This window comes from Thunnus albacares, chromosome 13 (genome assembly GCF_914725855.1).
Source record: "Thunnus albacares chromosome 13, fThuAlb1.1, whole genome shotgun sequence".
Taxonomy (NCBI): Eukaryota; Metazoa; Chordata; class Actinopteri; order Scombriformes; family Scombridae; genus Thunnus; species Thunnus albacares.
Genome location: NC_058118.1, coordinates 31,146,818 through 31,170,467, shown reverse-complemented (window position 1 = coordinate 31,170,467; position 23,650 = coordinate 31,146,818). Strand labels below are relative to the sequence as shown.

The 23,650-nt window shown below is 39.9% G+C and overlaps 2 protein-coding genes and 1 long non-coding RNA gene across 5 annotated transcripts in view; 2 read left to right on the top strand and 1 right to left on the bottom strand.

Moving 5' to 3' along the window:
- The window catches only part of LOC122995959 (stromal interaction molecule 1-like), a 33,664-nt gene extending 19,552 nt beyond the window's left edge, over window positions 1-14,112 (top strand). For 2 of the 3 annotated variants that reach the window (XM_044371421.1, XM_044371423.1), the window contains 8 exons: window positions 1,003-1,177; window positions 2,961-3,138; window positions 3,257-3,424; window positions 5,375-5,475; window positions 5,750-5,985; window positions 7,121-7,207; window positions 10,048-10,111; window positions 12,879-14,112. In XM_044371421.1, coding sequence (XP_044227356.1) covers window positions 1,003-1,177; window positions 2,961-3,138; window positions 3,257-3,424; window positions 5,375-5,475; window positions 5,750-5,985; window positions 7,121-7,207; window positions 10,048-10,111; window positions 12,879-13,368 — 1,499 coding nt within the window. In that variant the 3' untranslated portion in view covers window positions 13,369-14,112. The remainder of the gene's footprint in view (window positions 1-1,002; window positions 1,178-2,960; window positions 3,139-3,256; window positions 3,425-5,374; window positions 5,476-5,749; window positions 5,986-7,120; window positions 7,208-10,047; window positions 10,112-12,878) is intronic. The other variant, XM_044371422.1, reaches the window with a different exon arrangement.
- Window positions 1,080-20,146, bottom strand: LOC122995964. The gene is made up of 3 exons (XR_006406897.1): window positions 19,817-20,146; window positions 19,057-19,125; window positions 1,080-1,166 (listed from the first exon to the last, which is right to left on the bottom strand). It is a non-coding gene; the product is annotated as an uncharacterized LOC122995964 (long non-coding RNA).
- Window positions 20,147-21,880: 1,734 nt separating this feature from the next.
- Window positions 21,881-23,650, top strand: part of dub (duboraya) — a 14,818-nt gene continuing 13,048 nt past the window's right edge. The window contains exon 1 of the mRNA XM_044371430.1: window positions 21,881-21,976. Coding sequence (XP_044227365.1) covers window positions 21,971-21,976 — 6 coding nt within the window. The 5' untranslated portion in view covers window positions 21,881-21,970. The remainder of the gene's footprint in view (window positions 21,977-23,650) is intronic.

Here is a 23,650-nt window from a genome sequence, read left to right as displayed (position 1 = left end):
AAACACACCCTCCCATTCCCTTGAATGAAAGTGTGTCCACACCTTTACTGGTAATGTATGTATATATGTGTGTGTGTACAGTGTGTGTGTATATATGTGTGTGTGTACAGTGTATGTGTGTGTGTGTATATGTGTGTGTGCATATGTGTGTATATGTATGTATGTACAGTGTGTGTGTGTGTATATGTGTGTTAGGGGTGGTGCTGAATCCAAATACGTTATTTGGCAAAGCACAAATATTGAGGTTTTTTTACAAACATTTATTTCATACAAATATTTTTTAAATTATTTGTTTCTAGAAAGGGAAAAAATCCCGTCAGATACCAGCGAGCAGGTCGGTTACATCGCTATCTCAGTGTGTCTCCTCTGCTCCGCTGTGACGTCTATCAGCAGGTCTCAACGAGGGGAGTCACATCCTCTTATTTGGACATCAGTCCCGGAGTTGGGGGTGTTCCCCAGAGATAAAGCTGAACTAGTGACACACACAAAGTGGCCTCAAGGGACTTTCCATAACCTTTTGTTCCCCTTCTCCTTTCCACAAAGTTAGGTTGTTAAAAACAGGCAGCGCGCGGTGCTGTCTCTGGGTTGGGGGTGTATAAATAGTTAGAGGTCTGCCTGCGATGAAGCGATGAGTAAAGTTTTAGCTCAGTAGTTAGCGCAGTCGTCTATGATCTGGGACACTGGAGTTGGGAGACCTGGTGTGGGAACCGACTTCGTAAGCTAGTTAATTCATCAACACTTGTTTTCACACTTAAATATCCTAAAATTCAAAGCGTAATACAAACAAAAACGGGATTTTTAAGCCACTTTTATTCAAATTTAAATACAAATATAAATAATTTTGCTGCCTCAACAAATACAGATACAAATACAAATACTGGGCTCTCTGCACATCCCTAACATATATATATAAACAGATAAAGTATGTATGTATCTACATATGACTTGTATATTTGTATGTATTTATATTGATATAGAGAGTGTGTCCCTGTGTGTGATCAGGCCGACAGAAGTGGTGGAAGGATCTGGTTCTGGGCATGTCCATCCTGATGGCGTTGGGCGGCTGCTGGTTCGCTTACGTCCAGAACAGGAAGTCCAGAGACAACCTGGGGAAGCTGGTGAAGGACCTGGAGGGTCTGCAGAGAGCCGAGCAGAGTCTGCTGGACCTGCAGGAGAAGTGAGTCCATCACACCTGCAGCAGACTGAACTTGATACAATCTGATCCATCAGTCACCCAACACACCCAACACCCGTCATCTTTACTGAGGAGGTTCACAACCACTATTAGTACTGTTAGTACTACCACTATTAGTGCTGTTAGTACTACTACTATTAGTACTGTTAGTACTACTACTGTCAGTGCTCACTGGCTTTCCAGCGAGTTTCTAAGAATAGCTTCTAGTAGCACCTTACACTGTTAGTCTGTTTCTGTGGTCACCTGCGGATCCAGATCACAGGTGACCACAGGTGACCACAGGTGATCACAGGTGACCACAGGTGATAACAGGTGACAAAAGGTGATCACAGGTGACAACAGGTGACCACAGGTGATAACAGCTGACCACAGGTGACCACAGGTGATAACAGCTGACCACAGGTGATAACAGGTGACCACAGCAGACCACAGGTGATAACAGGTGACCACAGGTGATAATAGGTGACCACAGGTGATAACAGGTGACCACAGGTGATAACAGCTGACCACAGCTGACCACAGGTGACCACAGCTGACCACAGCTGACCACAGGTGACCACAGGTGATAACAGCTGACCACAGCTGACCACAGGTGACCACAGGTGATAACAGGTGACCACAGGCCTCAGTGTGAGACGTTCTGATCTCAGAAACTGATTAAAACCAGAATCATTCTGTACAATAACATGTGATTAAACTTCAAACTCTGCAGCCACCAGCAGGAAATAGCTCATCTACTGTGTGTGTGTGTGTGTGTGTGTGTGTGTGTGTGTGTGTGTGTGTGGATGGCTCTGCTGAGGCTTTCTGTCTAAACTCCTTATATGGTCAAAGAGTGGCCAGCAGCTCAGTCTGCACACACACACACACAGCCTGGGCCGATTGTGAATGTGTGATGTGTTTATGTATGTTGGTGTGTACATGAAGAGGTGTGTGTGTGTGTGTGTGCACTAATCTTCTTCATGTACACTAATAATACTGCTGTACTACAGTAGGAACTGCAGTACTGCGAGTACTGCAGCTGGACTGGATACAGTGACAGTAAATTAGATTCAAACAGGTGGTGATATACTGACGACAGGTCACGTATATACTGTTACACTCACACACACACACACACACACACACACACACACACACACACACACTACATATCCACGGGGATCAATTGAAGCATCAAGTCTATTTCCTCTCTTTAATCCCTTGACACTGCAGTGTGTGTGTGTGTGTTCGCCCTCATTCTCTGAAAATAGTACTTTCTCTCTCTCTCACACACACACATTCCTTCATGCTCCGTTACACACACACACACACACACACACCCGCCTTCAGATTAAGTCACAGCGCCTCCTGCTGACAACAAACTAAACATACAGCAACTCCAACTAATTGAAATTCTTACAACCAATAACAGTTAAAACAGTTAATCTGCCATAAACACAAACATCCGTCTGTACAACAGCTGATCAAGTGTGAAATATGACGTTTCTGTTAGTTTCATGTGTTGATGTGAGGAAGGTTACAGTCTCCTCCTCATCATCGCTCCACACAGATCTGATGTTTTCAGCTCTTCAGTGACGTTTAAGTCACATGATTCATGTACGTCATCGTTAATTCACTCAGTCTGCTGTTAAACTCAGACAGCAGGAGACACTTTAGTGCAACATTATTGAATTTTTTAGCGTTTTTTTTTTTATGTGCAAGTTGAATAAAAACACACTTAGTGGAATTTATAACATTACACGAATAAACACTTTGTGTCCGTCAGGCTGCAGCAGGCTCAGGAGGAGCAGCGCTGCGTTCAGGTGGAGAAGGTGAAGGTGGAGGAAGAGCTGAGGAGCGAGATCAGCTCGGCCAAACAGGAAGCTCAGCGGCTCCGCGAGCTCCGAGAGGGAACCGAGAACGAGAGGAGCCGGCAGAAATACGCCGAGGAGGAGCTGGACCAGGTAGTACCCACATACTTTACTGCAGTAAAAGCTGTTTGTGGAATCGTTGCAACTCGACATCGCAGTAATAAAGGAAGGCAACACTGTCATAAGAATGATGTGTGTGTGTGTGTCGCAGGTGCGTATGGCGCTGAAGAAGGCGGAGAGGGAGCTGGAGTCTCGGGCTCGCTGGGCTCCGCCGGAGGCTCTGCAGACATGGCTGCAGCTGACGCACGAGATCGAAGTCCAGTACTACAACATCAAGAAACAGAGCGCAGAGAGGCAGCTGCTGCAGGCCAGAGAGGGGGTGAGAGCACACACACACACTGAAACACACACACACACTCTTCAATCTGTATTAAAACTGACTGTTATTCGTCTTTGGATCCGTTTCTAAACAAACTAACATGACCAAACTCTTCATGATGAAGGATCATGTGACCCAGTGCAGCGCTGTGACTCACTGACGTGTTTTTAATAAGAAGATCTTGGTCGGGGGGGTTAAGTAAACTCGGCAGCCACACATTTCTCTGTTTTGTGTCTTGTGTTGCTAACTTTGGAGCTAACCTCCTTCACTTTTCCAGCATTTGAGGAAACAACAGACGTGACTTTTTTAGCATTTATTAACTGACACACTGTAGTCTGTACATTTACTACCAGACTGACAACTTACTGCTGACCTTTTCCTCTGCTCACATCCACTGTCACTTCCCCTCGTTCGTTCCTGCTCGCAACGCAAACATACTCCTTAACGGAGCCATGTGACCAGTGGTTTCCCAGGCAACGACACGGAGGTTGACTCACGTACCGGTACAGCGCTGCTCAGAGACTCCCAAACGCTGTATCCATTCATTCGGATATCAAATATTAAAAAATACATATTTTTTGACCTGGCGGAGGTTCTCGTTGTGTCATTATGGAGAAACACAGATTCAGTAAACGTTCAGTAAACGTTGAGTACAGTTAGACCCAGCAGGCTCCATCAGGTTGGGCGAGTTCAAAGTTAATTTGTTAGTCTGTCCCTCCCGCCGCAGGAAATAATGGATTAATCCTGGAAAGCTGTTGATGTAGCACTTTTCTCCTTATGAAAATAACACGGAGATTATTCGACCAATGAGAATTTAGTCGGACGAGAACATATCGACCAACTAATCGACCAGCAGACTGCAGACCTACTAATGAGATACATCAGGCTTTGATACACAACAGTTGTTAGTAGATCAGTTCATTGTTGGTAGAAAATCAAGCGTCAGGTGAGAACATTCTCTCCTCTCATTGGTCAGAAGGTCCTGAAGACGCTCCTAAATATCAAGAAGAAGACGTACTTGGTTGTTAGTTCAGGTCGGACCTGCTAGCTGCTCAGCATCCCAGCATGCAAAGTGCTCCTGGTTAGTTCATACTGAGACCACTTCCTGTAAAGGGTCTGTGTGGTTGTTTTGCTTCAAACCAGAACTGAAAGCACGCTGGGAGGAAAAACACGTTGTCATGTGCTTCAGTGAAGCAGAACTAAAATATGTTGTGTTTATCTGAAGATAAGACGAAGCTTCAGCTGTTTAAATGAGACAAATCCAGTGATGAGATCCTCCAGAGATTATGTTTGTAGTGCCAAATCTCTTTGTGATATTATTCTCCCTCAGCATGGAAACACTTCTGACTACAAAACACCAACTGTGGGGGAGGTATAGCTAATCTCTTACCTTACCTAGGACTGAGTTTAAGGTACTTTTATTTGTTTTGAAGGCTTCACAACAGCAGATCTCTTCGATCCTCTGGCCAACTGTTGCTCGCTGTCCCTCGATCGCGGCTGAGGGGTTAGAGTGACCTCTTGGAATGAAGTGTTCTCCTTCCTGAGACACTTTAAAGTCCAAACTAAAGACTCACTGGTTCATTCGGGCCTTTGACTGTCGTTAAAACCCAGTGATCCACTATTATTTGTTTTCTGTTTGTTCTGGTTTGTTTTGTTACCCAGTCGTGTTGTTTTAATTTATTCCTGATATCGTTCAGCACTTTGGTCGACTGTGGTTGTTTTTTTTAAATGTGCTTTATGAATTTGAACTTTGGGAGATTTCCTCTTGATTTGAACTCATGTTTGTACCGAAGGAGGATTTTGTCCTTCGTCACTTCCACTGTAAGAAAAACATGTTTAATGTTCATCTGAAGTCTGACTGTTGGTTCAAGATGGACTGAAACACTGTGAACTCGTCCTTTAAAGAGACAGTTCACCATGACGATGATGATGATGATGATGGTGTTTCAGGCAGAGAAGATCAAGAAGAAGAGGAGTTCTCTGTTCGGGACGTTCCACGTGGCTCACAGCTCCTCGCTGGACGACGTCGACCACAAGATCCTCTCAGCCAAGTGAGTGACCTTTGACCCTTGATCCTTAAAGCGTCGAACTAAACTACAGCTGCAGCGATTGGTTGATTAATTTATTGACGGGTTCCAGCTTCTTAAACGTGACGATTAGATGCTTTTCTTTCTCATGTTTGATGTAATGATGTCATGAAACGTCTCTCTGGTGGATCTGCAGCCTCACGCTGTAAGGGGTCACATGACTAAACGTTTGGGTGCTAGCGGGTTAATCTTTAGCAGTGCGGCGTCATTTATAAGATAACCCCGCCCCCCCCCTCAGACAGGCCCTGGGCGAGGTGACGGCCGCCCTGCGAGAGAAGCTCCACCGCTGGCAGCAGATCGAGTGTCTGACGGGCTTCTGTCTGGTCAACAACCCGGGTCTGGGGGCTCTGGCCACCGCCCTCAACCTGGACCCGTCCTTCCTGGGCCTGCGACCTCCGACCCCGCAGCACCTCCTCCTCTCCGACGACCTCGACGACATGGACGAGGACATCCTGTCTCCCGGGACGCTGCAGTGTAAGTCGATCAACATCTCCCATCGACCTGTAGTTTACACACAGTAGAGCAACCAAACGTAGATTCATCCGCCGCTGAAAATAGTCCCCAACAAACGCCCTGTTAATCTGTCTCTTAATCCTGTCTGACTCTCTGAATATTTACCTAGTTTCATCTTTAACCCTTTCATGCATGGTGTCCTCTACAGTGGACAGATATTTGGGAGCCATCTTGAACCATTTAAGTTGTACCATGTCCCAACTACCAGGTGTTGAACCACCAAAGTGTCGTCAATGATTCCATCTGAATGTCATTAACTAAAAAACAATTCTAAAAAAACAGGTAAAAAGTATATTTTTCAACTAAATAAGATGTTTGAAATACTTAAAAAATATTTTCTGTGAGTGTAAATACATCCGTCCGCTCCGGTGGACGTCATGCAACAAACTACATTCTGTCTATCGGGCCTCGGTCCTGTTTTTAAAATATCTTCTCTATTGTTGTTGTTATCTAATGTTCCTGTGTGTATTCATACCATTTGCTCTTAGTAATAAAATAATATATATATATATATAAACACATACATATATATTTTGCCAATATTGATTTCCATAAATCACTTTTTACTGCGTTGATGGATGGTGTCCACTACACTGGACATGATTTTTCACTTGTTTAAGAGTAAAAAATAAACAATAACACATTTTTTTTATTCTGTGATTTAATAATTCATGCATGAAAGGGTTAAACCTCTGAGCAGGAATCCAAACGGGGTCCAAACACCCGACAGAACCGTCCGGGTCGCGTTTAGTCTTTTTTTAAAAAAGCCTCATTAATCTCCTGAAACTGCTGCTGACTGTAGTTTTCATCAAACAAACAGCAGGTGAAAACACATCTGTCGGGACTATTTTAAGCGGCGGATGAATCCACATGTTGTCATCTATGAATATTGAAGTCTGACTGACAGTAAAGTGATGAACATGATGAATTGACTGCATCACCGCGGAGGTTTGTTTACAGAGGCTCACCTGCATCTTGTCTCAGCTCACCTGCGGTCCGCTCACTGTCTCCACCCCCCCCCCCCCACCCCCCTCCTCTCTCTCTGTGATTGGTCCTCTTTTCTCGGCATCTCTCTCTCTTGATTGGCTCCTTTCAGACGCTGCGTGGCAGATGGACCGGCGAGTGAGCGACCTCTGGCCTCTGAGTGGCATCGTAGACACCCAATCACCATGGAAACACTCGGGTTGGCCCCCTCCCTCCTTCAGCCCCACCCCCCCCACCCCCCCCCCACCACCACCCTCCCTTCTCTCTGATTGGTTTATACCTCTGTACCATCAGATCAGGCTGACGACCAACCCCAAACTCTAAATAAATCATTTCACGTTTTAATTTGATAAATAAAACTTCAAAACCAGTTAAATTAACGGTAAACTGAAATATATTTATATTTATATATTTATATATTTATATTTATCATGATCAATGAATATGAACTTAATCTGAAAAATATAAACTAATCTTTTTAAACAAAATTATTTTTAGTTAAGCTGTTTTAAGTTGAATTAAAATTAAGCACTAAATGTATTTAATGTCGTTAGTTTCATGAGATTATTTTTAGATACACATTTAATTGTAATAATTTTTTAATTCATCCATTAAAATTATTTAAAATTAGTCGTTTTCAATCTATTATAGATTTAAAAAAAAATTGTTGATTTTGTTTTACTTGTTTGGTTTTTTTTGCTCATATCAGAAAACTTTTTGGTAAATTCAATGGTTTCAATGACGCAGCAGTTTTTAAAAAGACGACTAAACATTTTGAGTCACTAGAAAGTCAGAAAGACGTCGACAAGAACAGAGGTTTAAATCAACCAGAAGTCGTTCACATGAGCATCTGTGACATGTCAAAGATCAGACGAACATCTCCAGAGTAACGAGGTCCAAACTGATCTCACAGTAGCAGTCATGTGACCCTCGTCTGCAGACTGATGATCACATGACCATCGTGTTCGTCTCTCACACGATATTTAACAAAACGCAGCTGGTTAAAGTTTTGACGGAGCTGCTTCATGTCGTCTGTGGATATGACGGACAGCAGGTGTCCGTGTGAACGCCTCCTCACCTGTGCAGCCTCACCGTCCTCCTCTTCCTCCCTCTTCCTCCCTCTTCCTCCCCCGCCGTCCGGTCAGACCAGACAAAGCTGTTTTTGGATGTTTTCACGCTTCATTTTTTTTTCCTTCGTCTGCTCACCTTTTCATTCTCTGAAGAGCTGGAAACCTCAACAGGACTTTAACAACAGTTTGACCTGCTTCTCTTCTCCTCCTCCTCCTCCTCCTCCTCCTCCTCCTCCTCACTAACATCTTCAACACTTACAGGTCTGCAGCAGCTACAAGCGTCTTCATCATTTCTAGAAGCATCTTCATCGTTTCAGCTTCAGTTCTGACAAAAGCTGAATATGATGATTCCAAAACACCACAAAAAAACAAGAGACTTACTGCAGTAAACAACTCCAAGAATACTTAGAAGATCCTGTTCTATATAATAACTAGAGATGCTCGACTCATTGTGGCTGATTGATACTGATATATGCTCATATTTTTTCCAGCTGGCTGAGGAGACTATTATGCATGCAAGCATAGATTGTACTAAATATGATCAATAAAGACAATATATGAAGGAAGAACTCAGGAAGACTGGACTTCAGGAGCTCAGTGTTAAAACTTTAATGAACCTGCCAAGTGGGAGCAGCAGCAGAGTTTTCTTTGAGTTTATTAGACAGACAGGATTAATGTGTAGGATTTAATCTCTGGTCCACACTCCGGAGCAGAAGGTGGCGGTAATGCACCTAATACGCTGGTTGACAACCGCCATTATAAACCAAAAAGAAGTTTTTTTTTCTAAACAGAGTGGTACATCCTGTCAGCTGAGGGGTTTCCTATCTGTGCAGCCGAACGTAGCAGCTCCTCCGTGGACTGTTTCACCCTGACGGTCCCGGTGTTTCCTCCACAGGCTGCACTTCACTCAGCTGCTTCTTCCCGCTTTAACCTGAACAACAAACTAACAGGTGGATCCACATGGAGAGCCGAGGCTAACGTTAGCTGGGAGGCTAGCGGAGCGTAAGCCGCAGCATGTTAGGAAGCACAGCCAGCTAGCCTCTCAGCTAACGTTAACCTCGGCTCTCCATGTGGATCCAACCGGAGCACCGAGCCCCAGTTTTTGTTATTCAGGTTAAAGCGGGAAGAAGCAGCTGAGTGAAGTGCAGCCTGCGGAGGAAACACCGGGACCGTCAGGGTGAAACAGTCAGGCGGCGGAGGAGAAGGCGACATATCAGCCTCTCATCATAATCAGCAGAATTCACCGATGCCGATATTTAACTTTAGAGCTTTTATCGGCCGATACCGATGACGTGCCGATAATATCGTGCATCCCTATTGATAATATAATATAATAAAATATGAATATAATATAATTTTTAACTGTATTTTTAAATGGTGGGTTTTCGAGTCAGATTCTGTAAAAGATCCACGAGACTCACTGCAGTTTGAATGAAAGCTTGTATTTTACTTTGAAAATATTAAAATATTACTTAAAATATATGAAAATAAAGTAGACTAACTCAGATTTCCTGGATGTAAACCTGCATTTTATGGTTTAAAAGTTGACTGTAACTTGAATATTGATAATATGGAGACAAAATTAACCTGATCAGTTTGGCTGGTTCACATAATTAGTCAATAAACTACAACACAAACAGCTAGTTAGTAAAAACCTTCTTACTGTGTAGATGAATGAGAATATAAATCTTAATTTAATGTTGGAGTTTTTCAGCAGTGGCGACGTTTTACTGCAGGTAATAAAAACATCATGAAATCAGTTTCTGAAACTAAAATAATTAAGATAAAACTTCCTTTTCTACTAAAACTGCACTTTTATACTTTATCACATTTGACACTTTTTTCTCTTGCAGACGTTCGGCTTTATGAATCTGATCTTTGCATTTGTAACATCTGAGTTTCTTAAAGTTGTTTCTTTGTTTACGATCTTTTAAATAACAAACATCTCTCGCTGCTTCCTGTCCTGCAGCTCAGAGTCTGATGCCCCTGCGACAGAGGATGGGAGACCCCGCTCTGAACTTCAGCTCTCAGAGGTTGGTTGAGGGGCGGGACTTGCATCAACAGGAAGGGCGTGGCCTGTTCACATCGTCCCGCCCTCCCAGCGGCCGGCAGAACCGCAGCCGCTCTATTGGCCAGCTGGAGTTCCTCCCCGTGCCCCCCCCCCTCTCCTCCTCCCTGTCTCACCCGTCCATAGGCCCCGCCTCCCCTCTTCACCCCCCCAACTTCTCCTCTTCCTCTTCCTCCTACACTGAAAGCACCGCTAATTTTTCTGCTCTGCTCTTCCGCTCCTCTTACTTCCACTCTGTGGAGGCGGCGTCCAGCCTCCCACCTGCGGGGGGCGCCGTGACGACGACCCGGAGACAGCGCTGTCGCTCCGGCAGCTTCGGGTATCTTCTTCTGCACGACCGTTTCCCAAAGACACTGATGCACTAATCAATCCGCCTCCTTCATCAAACATTTGAACACTCAGATTTGACCTCAGCATGAAGATTAAAACACCTGATTCATCGTCGCTGCAAACACCGACGTTTACGAGTCACAGTTATGTGTGATGTCAGCAGGTCGAAATTACAAGTAGTCAGTTTGCAATTTGTCCCTTTTAGTTCAGTTTAGTTCAGTTCAGTTCAGTTCAGTTTAGTGTAGTTCAGTTTAGTTTAGTTTAGTTTAGTTTAGTTTAGTTTAGTTTAGTTTAGTTTAGTTTAGTTTAGTTCAGTTCAGTTTAGTTTAGTTTAGTTTAGTTTAGTTCACTTTAGTTCACTTTAGTTCAGTTTAGTTCACTTTAGTTCAGTTTAGTTTAGTTTAGTTCAGTTCACTTTAGTTCAGTTTAGTTCAGTTCAGTTTAGTTCAGTTCAGTTTAGTTCAGTTTAGTTCACTTTAGTTCAGTTTAGTTCAGTTCAGTTCAGTTCAGTTTAGTTTAGTTTAGTTTAGTTTAGTTTAGTTTAGTTTAGTTCAGTTTAGTTTAGTTTAGTTCAGTTCACTTTAGTTCAGTTTAGTTCAGTTTAGTTCACTTTAGTTCAGTTCACTTTAGTTCAGTTCAGTTTAGTTCAGTTTAGTTTAGTTTAGTTCAGTTCAGTTCAGTTCAGTTCAGTTTAGTTTAGTTTAGTTTAGTTTAGTTCAGTTTAGTTTAGTTTAGTTCAGTTCACTTTAGTTCAGTTTAGTTCACTTTAGTTCAGTTCAGTTTAGTTTAGTTTAGTTTAGTTCAGTTCAGTTCACTTTAGTTCAGTTCAGTTTAGTTTAGTTTAGCTTAGTTCAGTTTAGTTTAGTTCAGTTCAGTTTAGTTTAGTTTAGTTCAGTTCAGTTTAGTTTAGTTTAGTTTAATTTAGTTTAGTTTAGTTTAGTTCAGTTCAGTTCACTTTAGTTCAGTTCAGTTTAGTTTAGTTTAGTTCAGTTCAGTTCAGTTCACTTTAGTTCAGTTCAGTTTAGTTTAGTTTAGTTTAGTTTAGTTTAGTTTAGTTTAGTTTAGTTTAGTTCAGTTCAGTTCAGTTCACTTTAGTTCAGTTCAGTTTAGTTTAGTTTAGTTCAGTTCAGTTTAGTTTAGTTTAGTTTAGTTTAGTTTAGTTCAGTTCAGTTCACTTTAGTTCACTTTAGTTCAGTTCAGTTCAGTTTAGTTTAGTTTAGTTTAGTTTAGTTTAGTTCAGTTTAGTTTAGTTTAGTTTAGTTCAGTTTAGTTCAGTTCAGTTCACTTTAGTTCAGTTTAGTTCAGTTTAGTTTAGTTTAGTTCAGTTTAGTTTAGTTTAGTTCAGTTCACTTTAGTTCAGTTTAGTTCACTTTAGTTCAGTTCAGTTCAGTTCACTTTAGTTCAGTTCAGTTTAGTTTAGTTTAGTTTAGTTTAGTTTAGTTTAGTTCAGTTCACTTTAGTTCAGTTTAGTTCAGTTCAGTTCAGTTTAGTTTAGTTTAGTTTAGTTCAGTTCAGTTCAGTTCAGTTCACTTTAGTTTAGTTTAGTTTAGTTTAGTTTAGTTTAGTTTAGTTCAGTTCAGTTCACTTTAGTTTAGTTTAGTTTAGTTTAGTTTAGTTTAGTTCAGTTCAGTTCAGTTTAGTTTAGTTTAGTTTAGTTTAGTTTAGTTCAGTTCAGTTCAGAGTTTACAGGTTTTAATGGTCAGAATCTCCAGTTTTTCAGAACGTCTCGTGAACGGCGGTGTTTTGACTGATTTCCTGTCAATTACGATTCAAGAAGAATCAGATTCTTATGTAGGAAGAACGAATCAATCAGACGTTGGGTTTTCCTGTTTCTCTTTCTCTATTATACACTTTTTTATATTATTATGAACAAATTTAAGAGAAAAAAGAAATCGTTCATGATCGAGGCTTCGTTGCACTTTAACTTCTCATTTTCATTTCTTACTTCCTGTTTTCTTACGGAGCCCCAAAGTCTCACAAGATGAGTGAAAATTTTCTTTGCACTACTTAAAATCTTGTGCACATGAGATTAAATCATCTTCTGGGACTTCAGGGCCTCCGTAGTTTCCCTCCTAACCGTCGTACTTCCTCCTCCATCTGAATTAGTTTTCTAATTATATTAATACTTCAATTGATAGACTTTCATATTAGTGTAACACCAGTGTTGTTTCTACATGGATGTGTTAATAGAGCTGAATACAGCGACAGGTTGTCATAGCAACATGCTCGTAGCTTCCTGATGAACAGAAGATATCGTTCCTTTAGCAAAATAAACTTTAGTCTCGTAGTTTTAGTTTGAAACACATCCATGATGTTTACGTACTAAATTAGCATGTTAGCATCGTTAGCTTTCATCATTTAAAACATTTGCTGCCATCATTCTTTCTCTCTTTCTCTTCCAGGGACATTATGAACCGCTCAGACTCTGACTCCTCCCTCCCTCTCCCTCACGGCGAATCGCGAAGCCTGCACAGCTCCAAGCCCCTCCTCCTGTCGTCCAGGCTCCACCCCCTGCAGGGTCAGGCCTCCGGGGTCGGAGGAGGGATCGGAGGAGGAGGAGGAGGCGGCAGTCTGGAGAAGAGCTCCAGCCTCGGGGAGTTGAGGGGCAACACCGCCGTCGCCGCCGCCCTCGCCTCCCACGGCTCCCACGGCTCCACCCGCTCCCTCTTCATCACTTCATCCGACGCCACCGACAGCCCGCTCATCTTCTCGTCCTCCGCCTCGTCCAGCCCGTCAATCAGCGCTCGGGGGACGGGCCTCCAGCTCCCCACCAGGAGGAGTCCTGTGGAGGAGGACGGCGGCGAGGAGAACGAGTCGTCGTCGTCGTCGTCCGGCGGACGCAGGAGAAACGCCTTTAATAAGATCTTCAAGAAGAAGCAGGGACGTCACTGAACCGGAGGAACGTTTCTGCTTTACCGACCGATAATCTGAATCGTCATGGTGACGAACGAACCAAACGCTTCACTCTTTCACTTTTTACTCAACTTTTCTGGCAAATTGTTTGATATAAACATTAAATCGATAAAAGAAACGTACGATGAGGGACGTACCTGGAACCACCCAGGAGACACGGAGGTGGACGAGTCCGACAACGATGCAAACCAACGAAGAAGAAGAGAAGCCTGGCGCTGATAAGAGGCTTTTACAAAGCACAAGATCACAAAAAAAAAATAAAATTACTCCATGTGGGCAAATATGAGAATTTATATCTCAAACATTCTGGATAAAAACCTCTGAAAACCAAACTTAGAGCATCAGAAATCAGCATCTGGAACATTTACACAAACTATTGATGAGTCATGTGACTTATGGTTACAAGCTTTTTACATAAAAAAAAATACCAAAGACCAAAACTAACGATTCCTTTAGGTGCTTTTCATCAACTCAAAGTCCAAATTTTAAAAAGTTTTCTTCCAACAACCACACTGGAGGTATTAATGAGGTATTTACATGTATCCAACATCGCTCAAGTGTCCGTTAAGACCTGAAGAATGTGGGACACGATCGGTTAACGAGGACATCATGTGACCTGCACAAATACAATACTGTAACGACTCGCATAATGAACAAACAGGTAGAATGAAACTCTGTTTAACAGTCGGATTCAGGAGCAGAAAGGACAAATAAATGAATAAAGACATTAAAAAAACAAAGTATTATTTTAAAGTTTTCTACTGAAAATTTTAAGGAACACGTTTCTCAAAATCACTGATAAAAAGATATAATATTTAATAATGTGTCAGATATTAATCTGTGGAGGTTTATATAACTGTTTAGTCTTTTGAACATTAATAATAATAATAAAAATAAAAATAGTATTAAGAGTTAAGATGAAAACAACAACATAAAAGTTAATTATATGATAAGTTTACGTCTTTACGAGTTGTTGAGAATCACCTGAACGCACCATTAAACAACAGGAACCAGGGGTGCAATGGATTCTGGGATACCGAGGACCAAATCATACGGCAGTTGTTACATCTCAGGATCATCGAGCTCTTTGACGTCTCAGCCGCTGACGAGTTGATGATGCATGATGGGAAACGTCCATTGTTTGTCTGTTAACGCTTTTTTTTTGTTTGTTTCATATGTATATATCAGAGTGGAGTTTATGATATTATTATCTGAGGTTGGGGCGTTAAGGGGCTCTGTTTCCATGGCGATGCATGCCTGTTTATTTTATAATTGTGGGTTTTTCACACCTTTTTATGAGTTTAATAACAGTAAAGAGGTGACGGGAAACGAGGGAAGAGAGAGACGCTGCAGGTCACTAAACCTCCACGTCACCATGGTAACGTCACCAGGGTAACGTCACCAGGGTAACCCTAGATGGTCCTCTCATGTAAACAACGTGTTGTAAACAGCTGCAGTACAACAAGTCCTGTTCAGTCTTCACCAAAGAACCTTAACATATAAACCAGTAAAGTTTGTTATTGTGTTTACTGGAAATGATTTATGATGGAAAACGTTTTTTTGGGGTTTGTTAAATGACCTTTTTTTTTTTTTTTTTTTTGGTACTGTACTTTTGCATCACAACATTGTACTGAAAATCCACCTTCCAACACCTCCAGGTCTGATTTACGTTGTATCTTGTTCTGTAGTTAGACGGTTTACGTAAATGTCGGACTGGCCCTTTAAAGAGTTTGTTCACTAAAACCACAAAAACATATTTTCCTTTCATGGCTTTTGTTCTGCGTTGGAGGCAGAACAGTGAAAACCTGGAGAGATTCCACCAGAGGGAAGAGAGGAAATAGCTTGTTTTGTAAATTGGGTGAACTGACCCTTTAATGCTCATCAATAAACACAGAATCAACAGCGGTTTGTTCACATGTGAGGAAAATCCAGTGTGACGCTGCCGTCCACCGTCATCCAAACACAACCTGAGTATATTCAGTGTTGGACGGCGGCCTGTAGAGGAAGTGTCAGGTTCTAACATGAGGTGTGAAAGTACGAATGTAAACAGAGGTCAGTGATGAATCAGCTGATGTGTGTCGGAGGCAGGATGTGAAGTTTAAAATCGAGTTAACTTTATTTACTCTGAACAAAGACGAGAGTCACGGTGTGTTTATTTAAAGAAAGCAGCTGTCAGTGAGAGCAGCTGTGCGAGGACTTCATTACCCAGAAATCCCGTCACATGATGCTAATCTAAACATCGTCTACTTACACTGAGGTCATGTTGCACCAGAGACGCGAGCTCTTGTTGGTACAAGAAAACATTGAATTTATTGGAACATTATTCAAAATCTGTTTATTTATGAATCGACGGCAATAAACAAACTATTGAAGAATATAATAAACTGTTTGTCTTTGGTTGATTGTGCTGTTTCTTCTTCTCTGCTGGATTTATCCTGCAGAAACATCTGTTTAATGTTTTAGAAACAAATGGAGTCATGAATATAATATAATCAGGTGTCGTTTTTATTTTATTAATTCTGTAATTAACGTTGATCTCAAACTGCTCAATCTGTGCTTCTGAATTAATAATTCAGACTTTTAAATTAATAATTTGTGCTCTTGAATGAGTAAATTGTGCTTTAGAAAGAATCATTTGTGCTTTGGAATAAATAACTTGTATTTTAATAATAATAATGAATAACTCAAATGACTAATTTCATGCTCTCAGCTTTTACAACATAATTCTTGCTCTCCAATTAATAAATCTTGCTCTTGAATTAATAACTTGCTCTCAGACGACTTCATTCATGCTTTCTAATCACTTAATTTGTGCTCTCGACTTGAATGATTTGATCTTAATGAATGATTTAATGACTTAATTTGTAATCCTGAATGACATAATTCATGCTAATTAATAAACCAACTCAAATTATTAACTTGTGCTTTAGAATTAATTGTACTTGTGTAATAATAGTTTGTGCTCTCAAATGTTCCCTCAAAAACACAGAACTCTAATTAGTAATCAATGCTCTTAAATTATTAACTAGCGCTCTGACTCAGACTTTCAAATGAATAACTTGTATTATTGAATGACGTCTTTTAAACTTTCTAATTTAGTTTGTGCTCTAAAGTGATTTAATCTGCTCTCACAGCTGGATCTCGTTTCCTGTTCAGGCCCTTTGAGATGTGAAAGTCGCTCTAGTGAGACTGGAAACTTGTGACCAGGGGTCAAAGGTTAATAACGTTAGGGACTCGTGTATCTGCTGCCTGCTGAAACTCTTAAAACTCTACTTTTTAGTGACTTTCATCAGTTTTTGATATCTATGAGTTTTGATGTGCAGCTCTTTTTTTAGTCCCTGAATGTCATTTTTATATTTAGACATCAAAGAGTTGAAAAGCGTCTTCTTGTTCTGTCTCTGTGGCGTCTGTCATGATCTCTCAGCTCAGTCTGATCAAGCTGAATATTGACAAAAGCCCCTCATTAAGAGCTCAGCTGTTGACTTAGACTATATAGGCGGTGCGTTCAATGACCCGTCAGCTGCTCGGGAAACCTGTCAGAAAGAGGCTGAACTGGAACCAGCAGGTGGCAGCACTGAGTTGCTGGGAAACAACAGCAGACTGAAGTGAAGCAACGTTCAGGCTTCATTTTGACCTGTAAATGGTCAAATTCAGCTGTTTTATCTCTTAAAACCATTGATAATGTGATCTTACTGACTTCTACACATTAGTGGAAACTAAGTAACCAAGTACTTTGAGGTACTTGTGCTTTACTTGAGTATTTCCATGTGATGCTACTTTATACTTCCACTCCACTACATTTATTTGACAGCTTTAGTTACTTTTCAGATGAAGATTTGACACAATGGATAATATAAAAAGTCCAAAAACTGAAAACTGATTTGTTTTTTCTTTTTTGCCATCAACAAAAGTTTACTTGTATGAAATATGAAAGTTGTGATAATATAAGGTTTAAGAGACTTTTAAGATATAAAATTATAAATATATATATAATAAAAGTCAATGTAAAGCAATTTTTACAACATTCAGGGTGTTTTTGTGTCCGTGAGGTGATGTGTGATAAGATTTTATCTCATGTTTCACAGTGACGCCTCTGAAGATCAACAGATGTTCACTAAAAAGTGTTAAATGCAGTGAGGTCATCGTTCATTATTAAAAACCTTAAAATAAAACATTAAACAGCTCAGATTAGTTTCCACACAGAGGGGACAAAGTCCCAAGTAGGTCTCAAGTCTGAGTTATGAAATCCCAAGACAACACCAACAAATTCCAAATTAAGTCCCAAATAAAGACCAACAAGTCCCAAATTAAGTCCCAAATAAAGACCAACAAGTCCCAAATTAAGTCCCAAATAAAGACCAACAAGTCCCAAATTAAGTCCCAAATAAAGACCAACAAGTCCCAAATTAAGTCCCAAATAAAGACCAACATGTCCCAAGTTAAGTCTCAACTCAAGACCAACAAGTCCCAAATTAAGTCCCAAATAAAGACCAACAAGTCCCAAATTTAGTCCCAAATAAAGACCAACAAGTCCCAAATTAAGTCCCAAATAAAGACCAACAAGTCCCAAATTAAGTCCCAAATAAAGACCAACAAGTCCCAAATTTAGTCCCAAATAAAGACCAACAAGTCCCAAATTAAGTCCCAAATAAAGACCAACAAGTCCCAAATTAAGTCCCAAATAAAGACCAACAAGTCCCAAATTAAGTCCCAAATAAAGACCAACATGTCCCAAATTAAGTCCCAAATAAAGACCAACAAGTCCCAAATTAAGTCCCAAATAAAGACCAACAAGTCCCAAATTAAGTCCCAAATAAAGACCAACAAGTCCCAAATTAAGTCCCAAATAAAGACCAACATGTCCCAAGTTAAGTCTCAACTCAAGACCAACAAGTCCCAAATTAAGTCCCGAATAAAGACTAACAAGTCCCAAATTAAGTCCCAAATAAAGACCAACATGTCCCAAATTAAGTCCCAAATAAAGACCAACAAGTCCCAAATTAAGTCCCAAATAAAGACCAACAAGTCCCAAATTAAGTCCCGAATAAAGACTAACAAGTCCCAAATTAAGTCCCAAATAAAGACCAACATGTCCCAAATTAAGTCCCAAATAAAGACCAACAAGTCCCAAATTAAGTCCCAAATAAAGACCAACAAGTCCCAAATTAAGTCCCAAATAAAGACGAAGAAGTCCCAAATTAAGTCCCAAATAAAGACCAACATGTCCCAAATTAAGTCCCGAATAAAGACCAACAAGTCCCAAATTAAGTCCCAAATAAAGACCAACATGTCCCAAATTAAGTCCCAAATAAAGACCAACATGTCCCAAATTAAGTCCCAAATAAAGACCAACAAGTCCCAAATTAAGTCCCAAATAAAGACCAACAAGTCCCAAATTAAGTCCCAAATAAAGACCAACAAGTCCTAAATTCAAACTCAAATATCTCTGGTTGCATAATTTGAGTCCACACGTCAGTTAAAATAACATTTTTGGATCAAATATAATTTCTGCTTGAATGTAAACATGACGATGAACTGAAAATGTCTCAGATCTGTGTTTGTTTGCATTCGGGTGAAACTTTTCTTGTGAACGTAGAATTTGTTTCTAACAGAAGCTCTGATGTTGCATCACGTCTCTGGTCGCTTTTCCGGTCGCATTAATTTCACCTTATAAGGTTTCCTCCTTCGTGTTGCAGCGTCTATTTCACTCCTCCCCTCCAACCACGTCCGGTATTTCTGCAGAGGACAAACCGTCAACACTGATTGGAAGATAAAGATGAGCTACACCCAGAAGAGGAATATTTACATTTTTACAGGTCTAAATACTCGTTGATGACCAAACTTTTGTCATTTTGTCTGTAAGAATCTGAAATAAAACCTTCTCAGATCCCAGAATGCTGCCTGTAAGAGCTCTCTGTTCAAAACCTCATTCAAAAAAAGTCGTTTTTTCGTGCCGCATATTAAAAGAACTGTCGGTTTCAGATTTTCTTCTTATGCAACAGTGAAGAAACTCAAAAGGAGAAATGAAAGACGAAAATTTATCATGTCGAGTGACTCAACTTCCCGTAAAGCGCAGGAAACATCCTGCAGAGCTGCAAGTTCCTCTTCATCCAAATTATCTCAAAAATCTGAAAAACACACTAAAACCTCTGATGTGTGAAACCACATACACACACACACAAGGGGTGGACAAAATAACAGGAACACCTGAGTCCTGTCATTGATTTCACTCAGTGAGCTGTTGTTTTATGTTGTTGAGTGTTTGTTTTTATTGATTTATTGGTTTATTTATTTTAGGGACAGTACATATTAATAAACGCTGCCGTAAATGCAGCCGTTAGCTCTGGACAGATGTTACAACATCACCTTAAATAAGATTAAAACAATAATAATAAAATTACACAGCGCTCTGCACTGCAACATTCACCTGTTCACACACTCTCGTTCTCTCAGAGATCGATGTCTTTGCTTTATTTAAGAATCAAGCTGCAGAGACTTGAACCTCGTGTCAGTGACGTGCAGGTCGTGCTGCGAGTAGAAACAGTGAAAGCTGGCGTGATGTCGATGGATCTGAACTCTGCTGCAGGTTTCAAGTGTCAACAAGCTGATTTTCACACAAATGAACAGAAACTAAAGGAAGTCTGGTGGAGCAGAAACTAATCTTATAAATGGAAAGTTTTACTTTATAATAAAAAGGTTTTCTCGTTATAATGACATAATTATTCATGTTGAAATGAGGTTTTTTTTTCAAATCAGCTTCTACATTATCAAACTAAAGAACATAAGTATAAAGTCCAGAGGTTGAGACAAGAAGCACAACAAGCTGGTGAAGTTCCTGCACACGCTCAGTGGCGTCTGCTGTACACAGAACTACATGATGCTGTTATTAGTCTGTGGAGACGTTTCTAAACAAACTAACCGAACTCTTCATGATGAAGGAACATGTCTTAAGTGTCTTATATAAGTACAGTTTAGAGGTACTTGTACTTTACTTGAGTATTTCCATGTGATGCTACTTTCTACATTTCAGAGGGAAATATTGTACTTTCTACTCCACTACATTTATTTGACAGCTTTAGTTACTTTTCAGATGAAGATTTGACACAATGGATAATATAACAAGCTTTTAAAATACAACACATTGTTAAAGATGAAACCAGTGGTTTCCAACCTTTTTGTCTTTTGACGTCTTACAAAAAGCAGTGTGTAGTCGGGGTCACATTTCACATGTCTATGAGTTGTTAACAGCTCCACCAAATAGTGATTTTTCCCTCTAAACTTCTCACATGCTTTCATTTCAATAAATGTTCAAATGATCCAATATTTCAGCAAAAATCAAAGATTAGAGAAAAAGTCCAAAAACTGAAAACAGATTTGTGTATCAGAACTTTGTTTTTTCTTCTTTCCTCTCCCATTAATCATCTCACCACCCCTCAGATTTATCTGCTGACCCTTTGGAGGGGCCCGACCCCTAGGTTGGGAACCAGTGGACTAAACTAGCTAACTGTATATAAAGTAGTGTAAACTAGCTCCACCTCCAGCAGCTACAACAGTAACATGCTGCTCTAACACTGATGCTTCACTATTAATAATCTAATGATGTCATATATAATAATATATCAGTCAGAGGGACCAAACCACTACTTTTACTGCAATACTTTAACTACATCAAGCTCATAATACTTATGTACTTTTACTGCAATACTTTAACTACATCAAGCTCATAATACTTATGTACTTTTACTGCAATACTTTAACTACATCAAGCTCATAATACTTATGTACTTTTACTGCAATACTTTAACTACATCAAGCTCATAATACTTATGTACTTTTACTGCAATACTTTAACTACATCAAGCTCATAATACTTATGTACTTTTACTGCAATACTTTAACTACATCAAGCTCATAATACTTATGTACTTTTACTGCAATACTTTAACTACATCAAGCTCATAATACTTATGTACTTTTACTGCAATACTTTAACTACATCAAGCTCATAATACTTATGTACTTTTACTGCAATACTTTAACTACATCAAGCTCATAATACTTATGTACTTTTACTGCAATACTTTAACTACATCAAGCTCATAATACTTATGTACTTTTACTGCAATACTTTAACTACATCAAGCTCATAATACTTATGTACTTTTACTTGTAACAGAGTATTTTTACATGTCTGTATTAGTACTTTTACTGCAGTAAAGGATCTGAGTACTTCTTGTTAGTAGATCAGTTAATTGTCGGTTTGTTGACAATAAGCAAAATATATAATTATCCTTTAAAAACTATTTTAAATCGCGGCGTTTTGATTTTCTCGCGGATCTTGTTGACTGTATTTAGTCTCGGTGGTATTTTTGTTGTGATGTGAATGTAAATTAAAACACCTTCAATAAATCAACAGTTAGAGAGAGAGAGAGAGAAATGACAAACATGTGACAGAACATGAGCTGCTCTCTGTCAGTATCTGTAGTGAGTCTGCTTCTATATTTAACCTCTCTCTCCCTCTCTCTCTCTCTCTCTCTCACATACTCGACATAAACGAAGCTGTGGAGAGACAACCAGCAGGATGGAGGTAAAACTCTTCTAACTTTACTCTTAACGCTGCTGCTGCTGCTGCTGCTCTGTTTGCATGTGTGTGTTTGTGTTGTGCTTTTCTTTCTCTATGAGTTTTCTGTTCGACTGAAGATGTTTCAGAGTGGATTTTGTCTGGAATACTTGCAGAAGCGTCGACTCTTTAAGTGTTCATCTGCTCGCTGACGGTTTTAAATTTGGCTTCCTGAAACACGTTTCTGCTTCTTTTTGTCTCGATACGATGATGAAGCTGCAGGTTCGACACGTTGGGTTCAACTGAACTTTGCATCTGACTTTATCAACACGCTCGTGGTGTTTTATCAGCAGGCGTTCAACACGTGCGACGAAGACTCTTAAACGTTTCCTTTTATTACAGTTGCATTGACAGATTTTGTGTTTTCTGCAGTTATTTCTGTTTTATGATAAATATGAACTTCACACAAACTGAGTAAAAGTGAGAGACGTTGACAGATATGTCAGACACACAGATCAGTGCGTTGATGAAACATCACATCGTGTTTCGATCTTTTAAATTCCTCATATCGAAAGCCAGATGTCAGAGCTTTCCAAACGGCACACAAACGCACCGCGTTGTTTGTGGATCAGAGGACGTTTCTCAGACATCTGCAAATAAAAATGAAAACGATCCCACACGTGTAACGTGATGCATGCAAGCAGAAACATACAGCATCTGTGAGCTTTTATTCATAATAAAACACAAAACACATTTCTGATGTTTTTATCTGACGTTGCGTTTGTGTGAGTTTCATGTTAAAGTAAAATAATCTGTAGAGCGAGACGTGTACGTATGTGTGTGTGTGTGTATGTTCAGAGGTTACTGCAGGTCACACATTCTTTAACATCAGCGCTGCAGTGACAAATGTTTTTGGTGTTATTTTAGATGTGTTTTTTTTTATTTAAAGGACAGGTTTAGAATTTTTCATGCATTTAAAAGTCTCTCAGCTTCTATTCAGCTTCATCAGTCTGAGTTAGTCATATCAAGTGGATATCTGACACATTTACAGTCTTTTTAGCATCAAATTCCCTCTTTGTGTTTCCTCGGACAGTGTTTCCCTGTTGAGCTGCAGGTGGAAGTATAGTAACAAAAAGAGGGACTTTGGCACTAAAAAGACTGTAACGTTGAAAGATATCTACTTGATTTGACTCATTTGGACGCTGAAGCTTCATATTAGCTTCAGACTGTGGATTTTGTCCTCCATCACTTCCATTGTAAGGTCATTATGAAGGGATCTTCTATTTTAAAAGCTTGTTATATTATCCATTGTGTCAAATCTTCATCTGAAAAGTAACTAAAGCTGTCAAATAAATGTAGTGGAGTAGAAAGTATAAAGTAGCATCACATGGAAATATTCAAGTTCCTCAAAACTGTACTCAGCTGTACTTGAGTAAAAGTGCATCTTTCCTATATGACATGAATGCAGCATTCATCAATGTCATCGTCATCACTCCCGTGGCAAAGACTCATGGGAGCTGTAGTTGTTGAAGAAAGACAATAGTTGCTGATAATCATAAATTTAAAAAAAATAGAAAGTGGTCTGAAGACATGTGAAACTAAACCTGTCATAAATATGATGCAAGTTTTATTATATTTATATTAAACGTGATGAGCAGCAGCTATTCTTAGTTTCAAAAACAACAGGAATGAACACACACA